The sequence below is a fragment of the Engystomops pustulosus genome, chromosome 7 (genome assembly GCF_040894005.1).
Source record: "Engystomops pustulosus chromosome 7, aEngPut4.maternal, whole genome shotgun sequence".
NCBI classification, from domain to species: domain Eukaryota; kingdom Metazoa; phylum Chordata; class Amphibia; order Anura; family Leptodactylidae; genus Engystomops; species Engystomops pustulosus.
The window spans coordinates 10,572,413-10,586,920 of record NC_092417.1 but is presented as its reverse complement, the minus strand read 5'-3'; the positions used below and the strand labels follow the sequence as shown (position 1 = coordinate 10,586,920).

General features: G+C 45.3%; 1 protein-coding gene across 1 annotated transcript in view; it reads left to right on the top strand.

Annotated features, from left to right (window-relative positions):
• The window catches only part of LOC140069200 (Fc receptor-like protein 5), a 65,459-nt gene extending 50,951 nt beyond the window's left edge, over positions 1-14,508 (top strand). The window contains exons 12-18 of the mRNA XM_072114618.1: positions 3,675-3,962; positions 6,128-6,400; positions 9,614-9,925; positions 10,023-10,325; positions 11,801-11,944; positions 13,271-13,331; positions 14,178-14,508. Of these exons, the coding sequence (XP_071970719.1) occupies positions 3,675-3,962; positions 6,128-6,400; positions 9,614-9,925; positions 10,023-10,325; positions 11,801-11,944; positions 13,271-13,329 (1,379 nt within the window). The 3' untranslated portion in view covers positions 13,330-13,331; positions 14,178-14,508. The remainder of the gene's footprint in view (positions 1-3,674; positions 3,963-6,127; positions 6,401-9,613; positions 9,926-10,022; positions 10,326-11,800; positions 11,945-13,270; positions 13,332-14,177) is intronic.

The following is a 14,508-nucleotide window of genomic DNA, read 5'->3' as shown; positions in this document are numbered from 1 at the left end:
AGGATGAGGGGTGACACAAGAGCTTACAGTCTATAAGGATGAGGGGGTGACACAAGAGCTTACAGCCTATGAGGATGAGGGGGTGACACAAGAGCTTACAGACTATGAGGATGAGGGGGTGACACAAGAGCTTACAGTCTATGAGGATGAGGGGGTGACACAAGAGCTTACAGTCTATGAGGATGAGGGGGTGACACAAGAGCTTACAGTCTATGAGGATGAGGAGGTGACACAAGAGCTTACAGTCTATGAGGATGAGGGGGTGACACAAGAGCTTACAGTCTATGAGGATGAGGGGTTGACACAAGAGCTTACAGTCTCTGAGGATGAGGGGTGATACAAGAGCTTACAGTCTATGAGGATGAGGGGTGACACAAGAGCTTACAGTCTATGAGGATGAGGGGGTGACACAAGAGCTTACAGTCTATAAGGATGAGGGGGGGGCACAGGAGTTTACAGTCTATTAGGATGAGGGGGTGACACAAGAGCTTACAGTCTATGAGGATGAGGGGTGACACAAGAGCTTACAGTCTATGAGGATGAGGGGGTGACACAAGAGCTTACAGTCTATGAGGATGAGGGGGTGACACAAGAGCTTACAGTCTATGAGGATGAGGGGTGACACAACAGCTTACATTCTATGAGGATGAGGGGGTGACACAAGAGCTTACAGTCTATGAGGATGAGGGGGTGACACAAGAGCTTACAGTCTATGAGGATGAGGGGGTGACACAAGAGCTTACAGTCTATGAGGATGAGGGGGTGACACAAGAGCTTACAGTCTATGAGGATGAGAAAGGACACAAGAGCTTACAGTCTATGAGGATGAGGGGGGACACAAGAGCTTACAGTCTATGAGGATGAGGAGGTGACACAAGAGCTTACAGTCTATGAGGAGGAGGGGGTGACACAAGAGATTACAGTCTATGAGGATGAGGGGGTGACACAAGAGCTTACAGTCTCTGAGGATGAGGGGTGATACAAGAGCTTACAGTCTATGAGGATGAGGGGTGACACAAGAGCTTACAGTCTATGAGGATGAGGGGGTGACACAAGAGCTTACAGTCTATAAGGATGAGGGGGGGCATAGGAGTTTACAGTCTATTAGGATGAGGGGGTGACACAAGAGCTTACAGTCTATGAGGATGAGGGGTGACACAAGAGCTTACAGTCTATGAGGATGAGGGGGTGACACAAGAGCTTACAGTCTATGAGGAGGAGGGGGTGACACAAGAGATTACAGTCTATGAGGATGAGGGGGTGACACAAGAGCTTACAGTCTTTGAGGATGAGGGGTGACACAAGAGCTTACAGTCTATGAGGATGAGGGGGTGACACAAGAGCTTACAGTCTATGAGGATGAGGGGGTGACACAAGAGCTTACAGTCTTTGAGGATGAGGGGTGACACAAGAGCTTACAGTCTATGAGGATGAGGGATGACACAAGAGCTTACAGTCTATGAGGATGAGGGGATGACACAAGAGCTTACAGTCTATGAGGATGAGGGATGACACAAGAGCTTACAGTCTATGAGGATGAGAAAGGACACAAGAGCTTACAGTCTATGAGGATGAGGGGGGACACAAGAGCTTACAGTCTATGAGGATGAGGAGGTGACACAAGAGCTTACAGTCTATGAGGAGGAGGGGGTGACACAAGAGATTACAGTCTATGAGGATGAGGGGGTGACACAAGAGCTTACAGTCTATGAGGATGAGGGGGTGACACAAGAGCTTACAGTCTATGAGGATGAGGAGGTGACACAAGAGCTTACAGTCTATGAGGAGGAGGGGGTGACACAAGAGATTACAGTCTATTAGGATGAGGGGGTGACACAAGAGCTTACAGTCTATGAGGATGAGGGGGTGACACAAGAGCTTACAGTCTATGAGGATGAGGGGGGGGCACAAGAGCTTACAGTCTATGAGGATGAGGGGGGACACAAGAGGTTACAGTCTATGAGGATGAGCGGGTGACACAAGAGGTTACAGTCTCACACATCGGGGGCTGGTGCAATGTGAGTCCCCACCTCTCACACATCAGGGGCTGGTGTTATATGAGTCCCCGCCTCTCATATATCGGGGTCAGGTGTAATGTGAGTCTCCACCTCTCACACATCGGGGGCTGGTGTAATGTGAGTCGCCACCTCTCACACATCGGGGGCTGGTGTAATGTGAGTCCCCACCTCTCACACATCAGGGGCTGGTGTAATGTGAGTCTCCACCTCCCACACATCGGGGGCTGGTGTAATGTGAGTCCACGCCTCTCACACATCGGGGGCTGGTGTAATGTGAGTCCACGCCTCTCACACATCGGGGGCTGGTGTAATGTGACTCCCCGCCTCTAACACTTTGGGGGCTGGTGTAATGTGAGTCTCCACCTCTCACACATCGGGGGTTGGTGTAATGTGAGTCCCCGTCTCTCACACATCGGGGGCTGGTGTAATGTGAGTCCCCGCCTCTCACACATCGGGGGCTGGTGTAATGTGAGTCTCCGCCTCTCACACATCGGGGGCTGGTGTAATGTGAGTCCACACCTCTCACACATCGGGGGCTAGTGTAATGTGACTCCCCGCCTCTAACACTTTGGGGGCTGGTGTAATGTGAGTCTCCACCTCTCACACATCGGGGGTTGGTGTAATGTGAGTCCCTGCCTCTCACACATCGGGGGCCAGTGTAACTTGATTCCCCGCCTCTCACACATTGGGGGCTGGTGTAATGTGAGTCCCTGCCTTTCACACATCAGGGACTGGTATAATGTGAGTCCCCGCCTCTCACACATCGGGGGCTGGTGTAATGTGAGTCTCCACCTCTCACACATCGGGGGCTGGTGTAATGTGACTCCCCGCCTCTCACACATCGGGGGCTGGTGTAATGTGACTCCCCGCCTCTCACACTTTGGGGGCTGGTGTAATGTGAGTCTCCACCTCTCACACATCAGGGGCTGGTGTAATGTGAGTCCACGCCTCTCACACATCGGGGGCTGGTGTAATGTGACTCCCCGCCTCTAACACTTTGGGGGCTGGTGTAATGTGAGTCTCCACCTCTCACACATCGGGGGTTGGTGTAATGTGAGTCCCTGCCTCTCACACATCGGGGGCCAGTGTAACTTGATTCCCCGCCTCTCACACATTGGGGGCTGGTGTAATGTGAGTCCCTGCCTTTCACACATCAGGGACTGGTATAATGTGAGTCCCCGCCTCTCACGCATCGGGGGCAGGTGTAATGTGAGTCCCCGCCTCTCACGCATCGGGGGCAGGTGTAATGTGAGTCCCCGCCTCTCACACATCGGGGGCTGGTGTAATGTGAGTCCCCGCCTCTCACACATCGGGGGCTGGTGTAATGCGAGTCCCAGCCAGGTGATCTTTGTACAAGTGCCTGAATCGCCACAACCAGTTTTTGGTGATAGATCCAGGAATTTTTACTGATCTCACAATATCGGGATAAAAAAATATGGGACTATTGCAATCTGCTCGGTGGGTTTTATATTCTAGATAAAAATTGAGATTATAGTTTGGACCTGTCACTTGATAATAATAAATCTATAGTAATATAATTTTCCACAGCATTTCTCAGCATGTAAAATAAATGAGAAGAAAGGCCCTGCTCACACGAGCTTCCAGTCTATGATGGACCTGCTTCTCCCTTACAGCAGATTTTTCTGTTTTTCCTAGGTCTCACACGACACATGCAAACAGTAAAGTCTGAACTATTTGAAGGCGATTCCATCACCCTGTCCTGTTCTATTGAGCTGAATCCTACCTTCACACCTCTGCGTAGCATAACAATGCTAGAATTTTATTTTAACAAAGAATACATAAAAGTCCAGGATTATGGCGCAAGTCCTACATATCAGATCACGAAAGCCACGATAAAGGATTCTGGATTTTATACATGTTACTACAAGTACAAACCCAGAGACATAGTTGAGCATGGCTCTGCGTGGGAAATCATTGTGAAAGGTAATCAGAATGGACATTGACCAGTTTGGTGGGTTATGTCCATCTTCAGGGAGGGAGGTGGTTGGGGGTCAACAACTAGCTCAGCCCAATCACCCTAGATATTAAGTCATTAAGATGTTAGATTTGTCTGTAATTTACTATTCCCACATTTCCACATGATGATGGGGAGTAACTGTTGAGGTCTGCCCATGTTTACACAACCTCAGGTTCTCTAATTGTTAATAAAATCCACTGAGTGGGCTCAAAGAAATCACACCAAGACAAAGCATGCTATAATGGGGGTCATTTACTAAGGGCCCGCTTCGCGTTTTCTCGACGTGTTACCCGAATATTTCCGATTTGCGACGATTTTCCCTGTATTTATTTTCCGCAGCATTTTAAAAAAAAAATTGTCGCTCGGCACGCGCTTACCTTCACTCAGCCCGGCTCGGTGTACTCCAGTGCGTTCCGATGCTCTTCAGCGCAGCAGCGACATCTGGTGGACAGCGGAGGAACTACCTTAGTGAATCGCCGGAAGACCCGAATCCACCGCAGAGAAGGCGCTGCTGGATCGCGAATGGGCCGGGTAAGTAAATCTGCCCCATTATCTCAATCTCTGTGGAGAAGTGATGCCATGCAAGGCTAGGCAGATGTGAGATGCTTTATTAAGTAATATACAGAAACTTTCAGTGGGGCAGGACCTGGGCTTGGTTACTTGGGGAGAAAGAAGTGATGTCCATAGTCCATTGGTTAGTAAATTATTACATGGGCATCGCAGAAACAAAGGCTCTGTTTTCCCTGGAGTAGATAGTATAGTAAATCACTCGTGACATACTGGGGGTCATTTACTAAGGGCCCGATTCGCGTTTTCCCGACGTGTTACCCGAATATTTCCGATTTGCGCCGCTCGTACATGAATTGCCCCGGGTTTTTGGCGCACGCGATCGGATTGTGGCGCATCGGGGCCGGCATGCACGCGACAGAAATCGGGGGGGCGTGGCCGAACGAAAACCCGACGTATTCGGAAAAACCGCCGCATTTAAAAACCGAAAATGTGTCGCTTGGGGAGCGCTCACCTTCACCTTCTATGGGATGGTGCATTCCGGGGCGTTAAGATTATTTTCGGCGCTGCAGCGCCACCTGGTGGACGGCGGAGGAACTACCATCTTAAATCCCAGCCGGACCCGAATCCTGTGCAGAGAACGCGCCGCTGGATCGCGAATGGGCCGGGTAAGTAAATGTGCCCCACTGTATATAAACATTGGCCCAGGGAGTCTGGTATTCCTTGGTGCAGAGGAGTAGACTTTGATCAGCTTCAGCCATAGTCAGACGTCCTCTTAGTTTCAGCATTCAGCAAGCATATAAAAAATTTTAAAAAATTACATTAAACATATAACAATAATTCACTTAACATCATCTAAACTCGAAAATGGAAAATTTGCATTCTGATGGATTTGATTGAATGTGTGAACAGAGAAGAGTGTTACCAGTGACGGACTGGGTGCCCTTGATCTTGTCACCAACCTCCATAGTTATTGTACACTTTTCGAGGGGCTAAAGATCCCTTCAGATTTGGGGTCTTACAGTACATAATAAATAGCGGCTACAATGTTTTCAAATCTCGAATGCTCTACAATAAGAGCTCGCATTTGGGAACATTGGGGCTTTTACAAAAATATTTCATACGTCTATTTTCAGATTTTGGATCTGCATTTATCAGAATATCCACTTTTTCAATGTTTTTGCAAACTTTTTGATTTTAGGTGAATTACAGCGCCATCTGTCAGCAACATTGAAAAAGACGTGGAACAAACCAATGGAATTTCTCCTGGGGTATCTGATTCTGCAAAAAAAAAAATTGGGGTTCCCATTTAAATTTTTTAAGTTGCCCCACCCCCATATTTTTTTGAATTTTTCTTTTTTTCATATCTCTGATCGTACATTCAATCACATTTTTTAACTCCCTGTTATTTCCTTAAGTGCCACTAGGAAGATCAGAGTGTTTACAGCTCATTTTAAACATAAAAACATATAGTTACGCTCCTTAGCTCCCCCTAGTGGCGGCCTCCTCCTTTGAGAATTTGGAACTTTTACTTTCACTTTGTATATCCGCTTGCCTTTCTGTGTGATGTTTGTATAGGAAAATATAATAATATCTTCACGTCTTGTTGGGTTCTTGATTTTAGAGCTTTTTACTACTCCTGTCCTAAGGGTGGAGCCTGTCTTAATCCAGCAAGGAGAACCAATGAATGTAACCTGTGATTACTCAATCCATCCACAAAAGGCACAGGAAACTTTTTTGCTTTCTATCATCAAAAATGGTCAGAATTATTCAGGGAACAGCAGTTTCCACATTTCCTCTGCTCAACTTTCTGATTCTGGAGAATATCAGTGTGTGGTATCAGATACCAGCCGTACAGTCACCAAGGTCAGCAAGAGCGTGCACGTCCTGGTGGAAGGTAAGTCCTCAATTATAGGTGCACCTCCTGCTCCCTACACATCAGTGTCCACACCCAACCCAGAATAGAGAAACTTAGGAGCTGCACTACTAAATGAGAATTTTTTCAGATTTCTATCCACTGGAAGTAAACATATACTTCCAATAGCAGGACAGCAAGCAGAGATCTAGAGAACAGTAAGGAATTGATACAGCAAGTATATTGGAAAACTGTATAACTGTTCCTTACACAAACCATATCAATTATTTGAAAGTGGACAACCCCTTTAACTCTCATGGCCAGGGGCGTAACTACAGTGGCAGCAGCCATAGCAGCTGCTATGGGGCCCACAGTGTCAGGGGGCCCAATCATCTAACCTAACACTATATTTTTATATATTTTAAAGTGAGAAGTGGGGCCCCATTCAGAAGTCTGCTATGGGGCCCTGTCTTTTCTTGTTATGACCCTGCTCATGGCACATTTGGATGGCTCTGTAGACGCAGTGATGTTATCCAGACACATTTAGCAGGGCCCCAGCATATGTTCTGCTAGTAGCAAGGGGTCCTATGGGAACAATCTGGGACTTCCATGGCCCCTATAGCTAAAAAGATGTTCATGGCTGCAAACAGCAATAATCTAGAGCTATTCATGCTGTGTGTTGATAGGAGGACTAAATAGGTGATGTAATGATGGGTCAGAATTATCTATATAGAGGTCATTGTACAGGGAGGGGGAGGAGATAAGCTGTGACATCATCTATTGTCAGTAGTGATGTAATGATGGGTCAGAATTATCTATATAGAGGTCATTGTACAGGGAGGGGGAGGAGATAAGCTGTGACATCATCTATTGTCAGTAGTGATGTAATGATGGGTCGGTGTTATCTATATAGAGGACATTGTACAGGGAGGGGGAGGAGATAAGCTGTGACATCATCTATTGTCAGTAGTGATGTAATGATGGGTCAGTGTTATCTATATAGAGGTCATTGTACAGGGAGGAGGAGGAGATAAGCCGTGACATCATCTATTGTCAGTAGTGATGTAATGATGGGTCAGTGTTATCTATATAGAGGTCATTGTACAGGGAGGAGGAGGAGATAAGCTGTGACATCATCTATTGTCAGTAGTGATGTAATGATGGGTCAGAATTATCTATATAGAGGTCATTGTACAGGGAGGAGGAGGAGATAAGCTGTGACATCATCTATTGTCAGTAGTGATGTAATGATGGGTCGGTGTTATCTATATAGAGGTCATTGTACAGGGAGGAGGAGGAGATAAGCTGTGACATCATCTATTGTCAGTAGTGATGTAATGATGGGTCAGTGTTATCTATATAGAGGTCATTGTACAGGGAGGGGGAGGAGATAAGCTGTGACATCATCTATTGTCAGTAGTGATGTAATGATGGGTCAGTGTTATCTATATAGAGGTCATTGTACAGGGAGGGGGGAGGAGATAAGCTGTGACATCATCTATTGTCAGTAGTGATGTAATGATGGGTCAGTGTTATCTATATAGAGGTCATTGTACAGGGAGAGGGAGGAGATAAGCTGTGACATCATCTATTGTCAGTAGTGATGTAATGATGGGTCAGTGTTATCTATATAGAGGTCATTGTACAGGGAGGGGGGAGGAGATAAGCTGTGACATCATCTATTGTCAGTAGTGATGTAATGATGGGTCAGTGTTATCTATATAGAGGTCATTGTACAGGGAGAGGGAGGAGATAAGCTGTGACATCATCTATTGTCAGTAGTGATGTAATGATGAGTCAGTTTTATCTATATAGAGGTCATTGTACAGGGAGGGGGAGGAGATAAGCTGTGACATCATCTATTGTCAGTAGTGATGTAATGATGGGTCAGTGTTATCTATATAGAGGTCAGTGTACAGGTAGGGGGAGGAGATAAGCTGTGACATCATCTATTGTCAGTAGTGATGTAATGATGGGTCAGTTTTATCTATATAGTGGTCAGTGTACAGGGAGGGGGAGGAGATAAGCTGTGACATCCTCTATTGTTAGTAGTGATGTAATGATGGGTCAGTGTTATCTATATAGAGGTCGATGTACAGGGAGGGGGAGGAGATAAGCTGTGACATCATCTATTGTCAGTAGTGATGTAATGATGGGTCAGTGTTATCTATATAGAGGTCATTGTACAGGGAGGGGAGGAGATAAGCTGTGACATCATCTATTGTCAGTAGTGATGTAATGATGGGTCAGTGTTATCTATATAGAGGTCATTGTACAGGGAGGGGGAGGAGATAAGCTGTGACATCATCTATTGTCAGTAGTGATGTAATGATGGGTCAGTGTTATCTATATAGAGGTCATTGTACAGGGAGGGGGAGGAGATAAGCTGTGACATCATCTGTTGTCAGTAGTGAGGTAATGATGGGTCAGTGTTATCTATATAGAGGTCATTGTACAGGGGGGAGGAGGAGGAGATAAGCTGTGACATCATCTATTGTCAGTAGTGATGTAATGATGGGTCAGTGTTATCTATATAGAGGTCATTGTACAGGGAGGGGGAGGAGATAAGCTGTGACATCATCTATTGTCAGTAGTGATGTAATGATGGGTCAGTGTTATCTATATAGAGGTCATTGTACAGGGAGGAGGAGGAGATAAGCTGTGACATCATCTATTGTCAGTAGTGATGTAATGATGGGTCAGTGTTATCTATATAGAAGTCTTTGTACAGGGAGGGGGAGGAGATAAGGTGTGACATCATCTATTGTCAGTAGTGATGTAATGATGGGTCAGTGTTATCTATATAGAGGTCATTGTACAGGGAGGGGGAGGAGATAAGCTGTGACATCATCTATTGTCAGTAGTGATGTAATGATGGGTCAGTGTTATCTATATAGAGGTCATTGTGCAGGGAGGGGAAGGAGATAAGCTGTGACATCATCTATTGTCAGTAGAGATGCAATGATCGGTCAGTGTTAAAAAAAAATTGTTAAAGAATTTTGGACAACGAAAAGGATGACCACACAAAATATGGGTCCAAATAAAATTGCTCCAAATGCAGAATGTTGGATTTTATCATCTGCAAACCCTATTGCAAAAGGAAAAATAACCATCCTTATGTCAGGCAGACCGTCCAGGGTAGGAAGCTGAACGTGTGGACACCACCAGCCTACAGAGCAGTGGGGGGTCCTGCTGTAGACCATTGCTCTACAGACAGAAATAATTTTTGGTAATTTTTTTTTTTTTTTTTTACAGAACTATTGGTTGATGCAAGAATCAACATTGACCAGCAAGATCCCGATATGTTGGCTGGAAGTAATATAACGCTCACATGTTCTGTACATGAGGGTACACCTATTTCATATACATGGCTCCATAATGACAAGGAGATAGCCAAGAACTGTGAATCATCCAATCACCAAGAAGAGGTTTTTCATAGGATGCTCTTCCAAGGTAGAGTGCTCTTCATAGAAGCTCTTCGGCAGCAGCACTCTGGAGTCTATCGATGTAATGTCAGTAATCACTTCTCCTCTAGTATGAGTGATGAGCTGAAGATCACGGTCATAGGTGAGAGACACTTCTAGATAAGATGTAATAGATCCCAACTCAACAACCAGAGTCTATTTTTGAAGACATCTCACTATAGAAAGTTTCTCTTTTATAGAGCCAGTAGGTGACGCCTTCCTCAAGGCCGACATAAAAGGCATTGACTTGATGCCTGAAGACAGTATCACATTTACTTGCTCATCCCCTCAAGGTAATGGATCCAAATTCTTCTGGATACACAAGGAGCAGAACCTGAAACAAAACACATCTACACACGAGTTCATGGAAGGAGGAAAAGTTCTGCACATAAAGTCTGCACAACCTGATCACGAGGGGTCCTACCAATGTGGGGTGGAAAAGGACACCCCCTCAGGAGCAACATTTGTTACGAAAAGTGGTGTTCGGATCTTGAAAATCTCAAGTAAGTCTCCACCAGTCTGGTATCATAGAGACATCAAAGATAAACGTTACATCTGTGCCTTCCTCATCTTCTTCCTGTGGAGTCTCCCCTTCCATTGTCATCCTACCATACAAATGATCCAATCACCTTCTTAAACAGGGCTATGAATCCTGACATAAGGTCCTGTGGATCAGTATTTTGTGTTTGCTATGGTCTTGTACATGGATCTCTGATATTCTGTATTCTGGTGTCTTTGACCCTTTGTCTGTATACTTGACTGTCTAGTTGCCTAGCTATTTTGTACTGCATTGTCCTCTTTGTTTTGACTCATATTTGGCAACTTTCCCTCTCTGTTTGTATTGTCTTGTGTTTGACTGGCAAAGTAGGCAGAGACAGCTGGGAAGTTTAGACTTAGAGCCCACTATCTGTGTCTGTGTCCCCATTCTATTCCCTGCATAACATTGTAGCAGGCCCAAAGACAAAAAATCTCCTCCTGGTCCAGTTTAAGATAACCACCATTCCAAATCTTGAGAAGTGGGTAGAGGGTTTGGCAGGCCTGGGTCCTGAGCTGGCTAACCTACATGTTCTCTAACAACATCGGGACACGGCTTTATCAGCACCACTTATGGTCCAACAGTCCCTCCTTCAGACATAAGGTCAAGATGTTGCTCCTGGTTCATTCCTCATGTGACCTTGATAAATTTGAAAAATCAGTGTGTTGAGTTTACTGTGTTTCTGGGTGAATCCCCATACCCCCTGAGCCCAGATGGTAAGAGTAGTTGTCTCTCTTTTGCGAGGAGATCCCTAGTCCTGGACCCTCAAACCTCCTCTGGAAGTAGAGGGATGGCTGGATCGATTATTTTTCTCATCCCTTGGATTCCTTTTATCCTGAGCCAGATGATATTGCTTTGTGCTGAATCTCGCCTTCTGTCCCTCCAAGGTAAATGCTCTGCTGAGGAGTTCAAAAAGCACCATGTGACTTTCAACCAGTAAGAGCCCCCCTAGAAGACTCGCTTTAAACACTGACTTTTTCAATCAGTAAAAAAATCTAGAATCAATAATTATCATTATAAACCAGGAGCAGTTACTTACAGTTTGTAAGCCACAGACACAGAGGGACAAGACACAGGATCACCTTCAGAAGGGACACATCCATCCATCTAACCATCCAATGGGAGCAGATATCTACCGTGTTGAGAAGAAGGATGGTGGCCCAGACCATGTTTTGAATTTAATAACAGCACAGTCAATAACCAGTATCCTCTTCCTTTGATTCTGAGCATGTCTATTCAGGCAATGGGTGCCTATTGGTTCTCTAAGATTGGTTCTCTAAGTGGTCACATTTCTGTTGGACATCTGACATTAATGTGGAGGCCGGTGCGAATGTTCAGGGACCACTGTGTCTGTGTCTCCAGTTCATTTTCTGACCATGAATAACAACAGCACTAAGAGATCCTGCCTTACTAATCGACTTATCAAATCTTTATTTTTAATAGGTAAAGGTGACTCCTACCTCCAACCATTTGTGATCGTCCTGGTGGTGGCGCTCATCCTCCTGATCTCCATCTTCATAGTTTTTGTTTATATGTATCAGAACAAGATACATATACCTTACCATCTTCAAGGAAAACCAAAAAGTGGTAAGAATTATACTTTAATAAGGGTAGGGACAACAATTCAGGTCTAGAGAAACCTCCTCGAAAGACTAAATCATTGACTCTCCATAATCTAGAGAGGGTCTTCTGTATGGGATGACCAGTTCCTTAGTAAGACCACAACTGAAAAAGATTTTTCAGTGAAATTTATGTGGTCCTCCTGCAAAGGTCTCGCTGTTGTATTTAGATCACTAATGGTCTCTTTTACTGGCATCTTGGAGGGGACATAATTCAAAAACATTTTAACACAGTGTGGCCAAAACTGCCAAATTTGTACCGTTCCGACAGTCCTTAGGCAGGTCCTAGTTCTTCACCATCTGTGTACAGAGCTTCATAAAAAATCTCTTCAAAAACTTCAGCTTAGTTTCCTCTGTCTTCTTTGACTGATTGTTCTTCATCAGGTTCCCCTGATGTTCCCACTGCGTTGGTGACTTCCTCCTCATCCTTCTCCACCTCATGCTGCCACTGAACCCTCAACGTTGGTTGGAAACTCGGCCTCTAGTGCCTCTGCTAGATTTATTGGCACTATAAACTATGCAGGAAATTCAGTGTTTGTTGGGGGATTGAAAGCTGATCCCTTCCCTGGGATGGTTTGGAATGGGTTGGTGATGGTTGTGCTGCTGGTGGTGGCGATGATGTTTTGGCCTACAAGAATACACTGCAGACCCTGGCACCTGCCTGCACCATTGGAAGTTTTATTAAGCATAGACGTAACAGCAACAGCTCCATCACCTCCAGCAGCAGCACCAGGGTGGCTTTCTTCATTTTAACATACGCACAGTTCTTGTCACTGTTCCATTAGTAGATATGGCAATACACAGACAGCCCTTCACACTGCCCTAAAAAGGGCAATTATTCAAAATTTCTAGCTGTTTCCTCACCTACAAACAGTACCTGGTCGGGTCCAATCATCACTACCCGTACCGTCTTCTAGCGCAGTAACATTAACAGCATTTTATTTATTTTTACATAATTTTTTAAATAATTTCTTTATTTTTTTATTTTTTTTTTATATTATTATGTTAAGTACTTCTTTTTAGGCTCTCAGGTCCCCACCAAAGTCAGGGTTAAAGGTCGTGTCAAATACGAGTGAAGGAATTGCAATTTTTTTCCGAAGTTCTTCCAAACCTAAACTTCAAATTTGTTGTTGTACCCCTGTACCCCTAAATTATTGACTTTTGGGCTGTAGCACTTTGTATGTGGCAAGAAGTTATCTGTAGTGGCATTGAACAATCTGGGTTGGGTGTAGAGTTATAGGGCGATGTGTGCTGTAACCATAGTGTCATCTCTTATCTTATCATGTATCTCCAGTGCCCATGGAAACCATTGGAGATGAGGTCGTTGCCGTGGACAATGAGGAGAACTTTTAAAGGTCAGTATTATTCTGGGATGAATTCACTAAAAACAGTGTAATGCCTTGTTTCTCCTGCGGGGGTGCTGTAGGTGAACACTTTCTTCCAGGCTCCCTTAAACATTACAGCCGACTTCAAGCTGATCTACCTATAAAGGTAGATCGGGTGGTAGGTAGATCAATAGGACGTAAGGATAGCCCTTTTAAGGGCTAATCCTCACGTCCCCGCACTTCTTTAGTAACTTTTATTTGACTTTTATGGTAATTTTATTATGCGGCAACTGGGGCGTGGAGTAGCCGCATCTGAGGTTACACGAGGCGGCTACTCCGCGCCCCGGTAGCCACTTTACCCCTCCTACTCACCATCTTCGGCGCGCAGCTCGTCCGACGATCCTGCCGTCTGCGCAACCGCGCAGAACAGCAGGCCCGCGCCTGCGCGGTCACTGCTCCGAAGTCGGGGCTGCACAGGCGTGGGCCTGCTGTTCTGCGCATGCGCAGACGGCAGGATCGTCGGACGAGGGCGCGCAGCTACGAGCAGCTGCGCGCCGAAGATGGTGAGTCGGAGGGTTAAAGTGGCTACTGGGGCGCGGAGTAGCCGCCTCGTGTAACCTCAGATGCGGCTACTCCACGCCCCAGTAGCCGCATAATAAAATTACCATAAAAGTCAAATAAAAGTTACTAAAGAAGTGCGGGGACGTGAGGATTAGCCCTTTAAAGGGCTATCCTCACGTCCCATTGATCCACCTACCACCCGATCTACCTTTATAGGTAGATTTGTGGTGGTAGGTGCCCTTTAAAGGACCATTCTAATCCAGGGAAATTTTGCTTTAAATTCAAAAGTTTCTCATTTTCTGTTATTTGTTACAGAATTTCCAATTTCAAAAAACTGAAAAGACAAAAACTATGGAAGGAAAACATGGATGATGTCTCATGTCCATCCATATGTGTCCTCCTGGCTCTATACTATGTCTTATGGATGGAGACAAGACCTGTCCGGGGACACATATCATGTCCTTTATGACCTTACGGTATCCTTGATTTCCCAGCATGCCTTTCTTATGGAGCAGGCGGGGCCTTTGTGCCTCCTCTGGACCATCCATGGACTCTAAGATCTTTACCATGGTCTATATGTATCACCATCATTTTTGTGCTGCGGCTAAAATTGTGTCATTTGTCTTTTTTTCTGACATTCTGAATA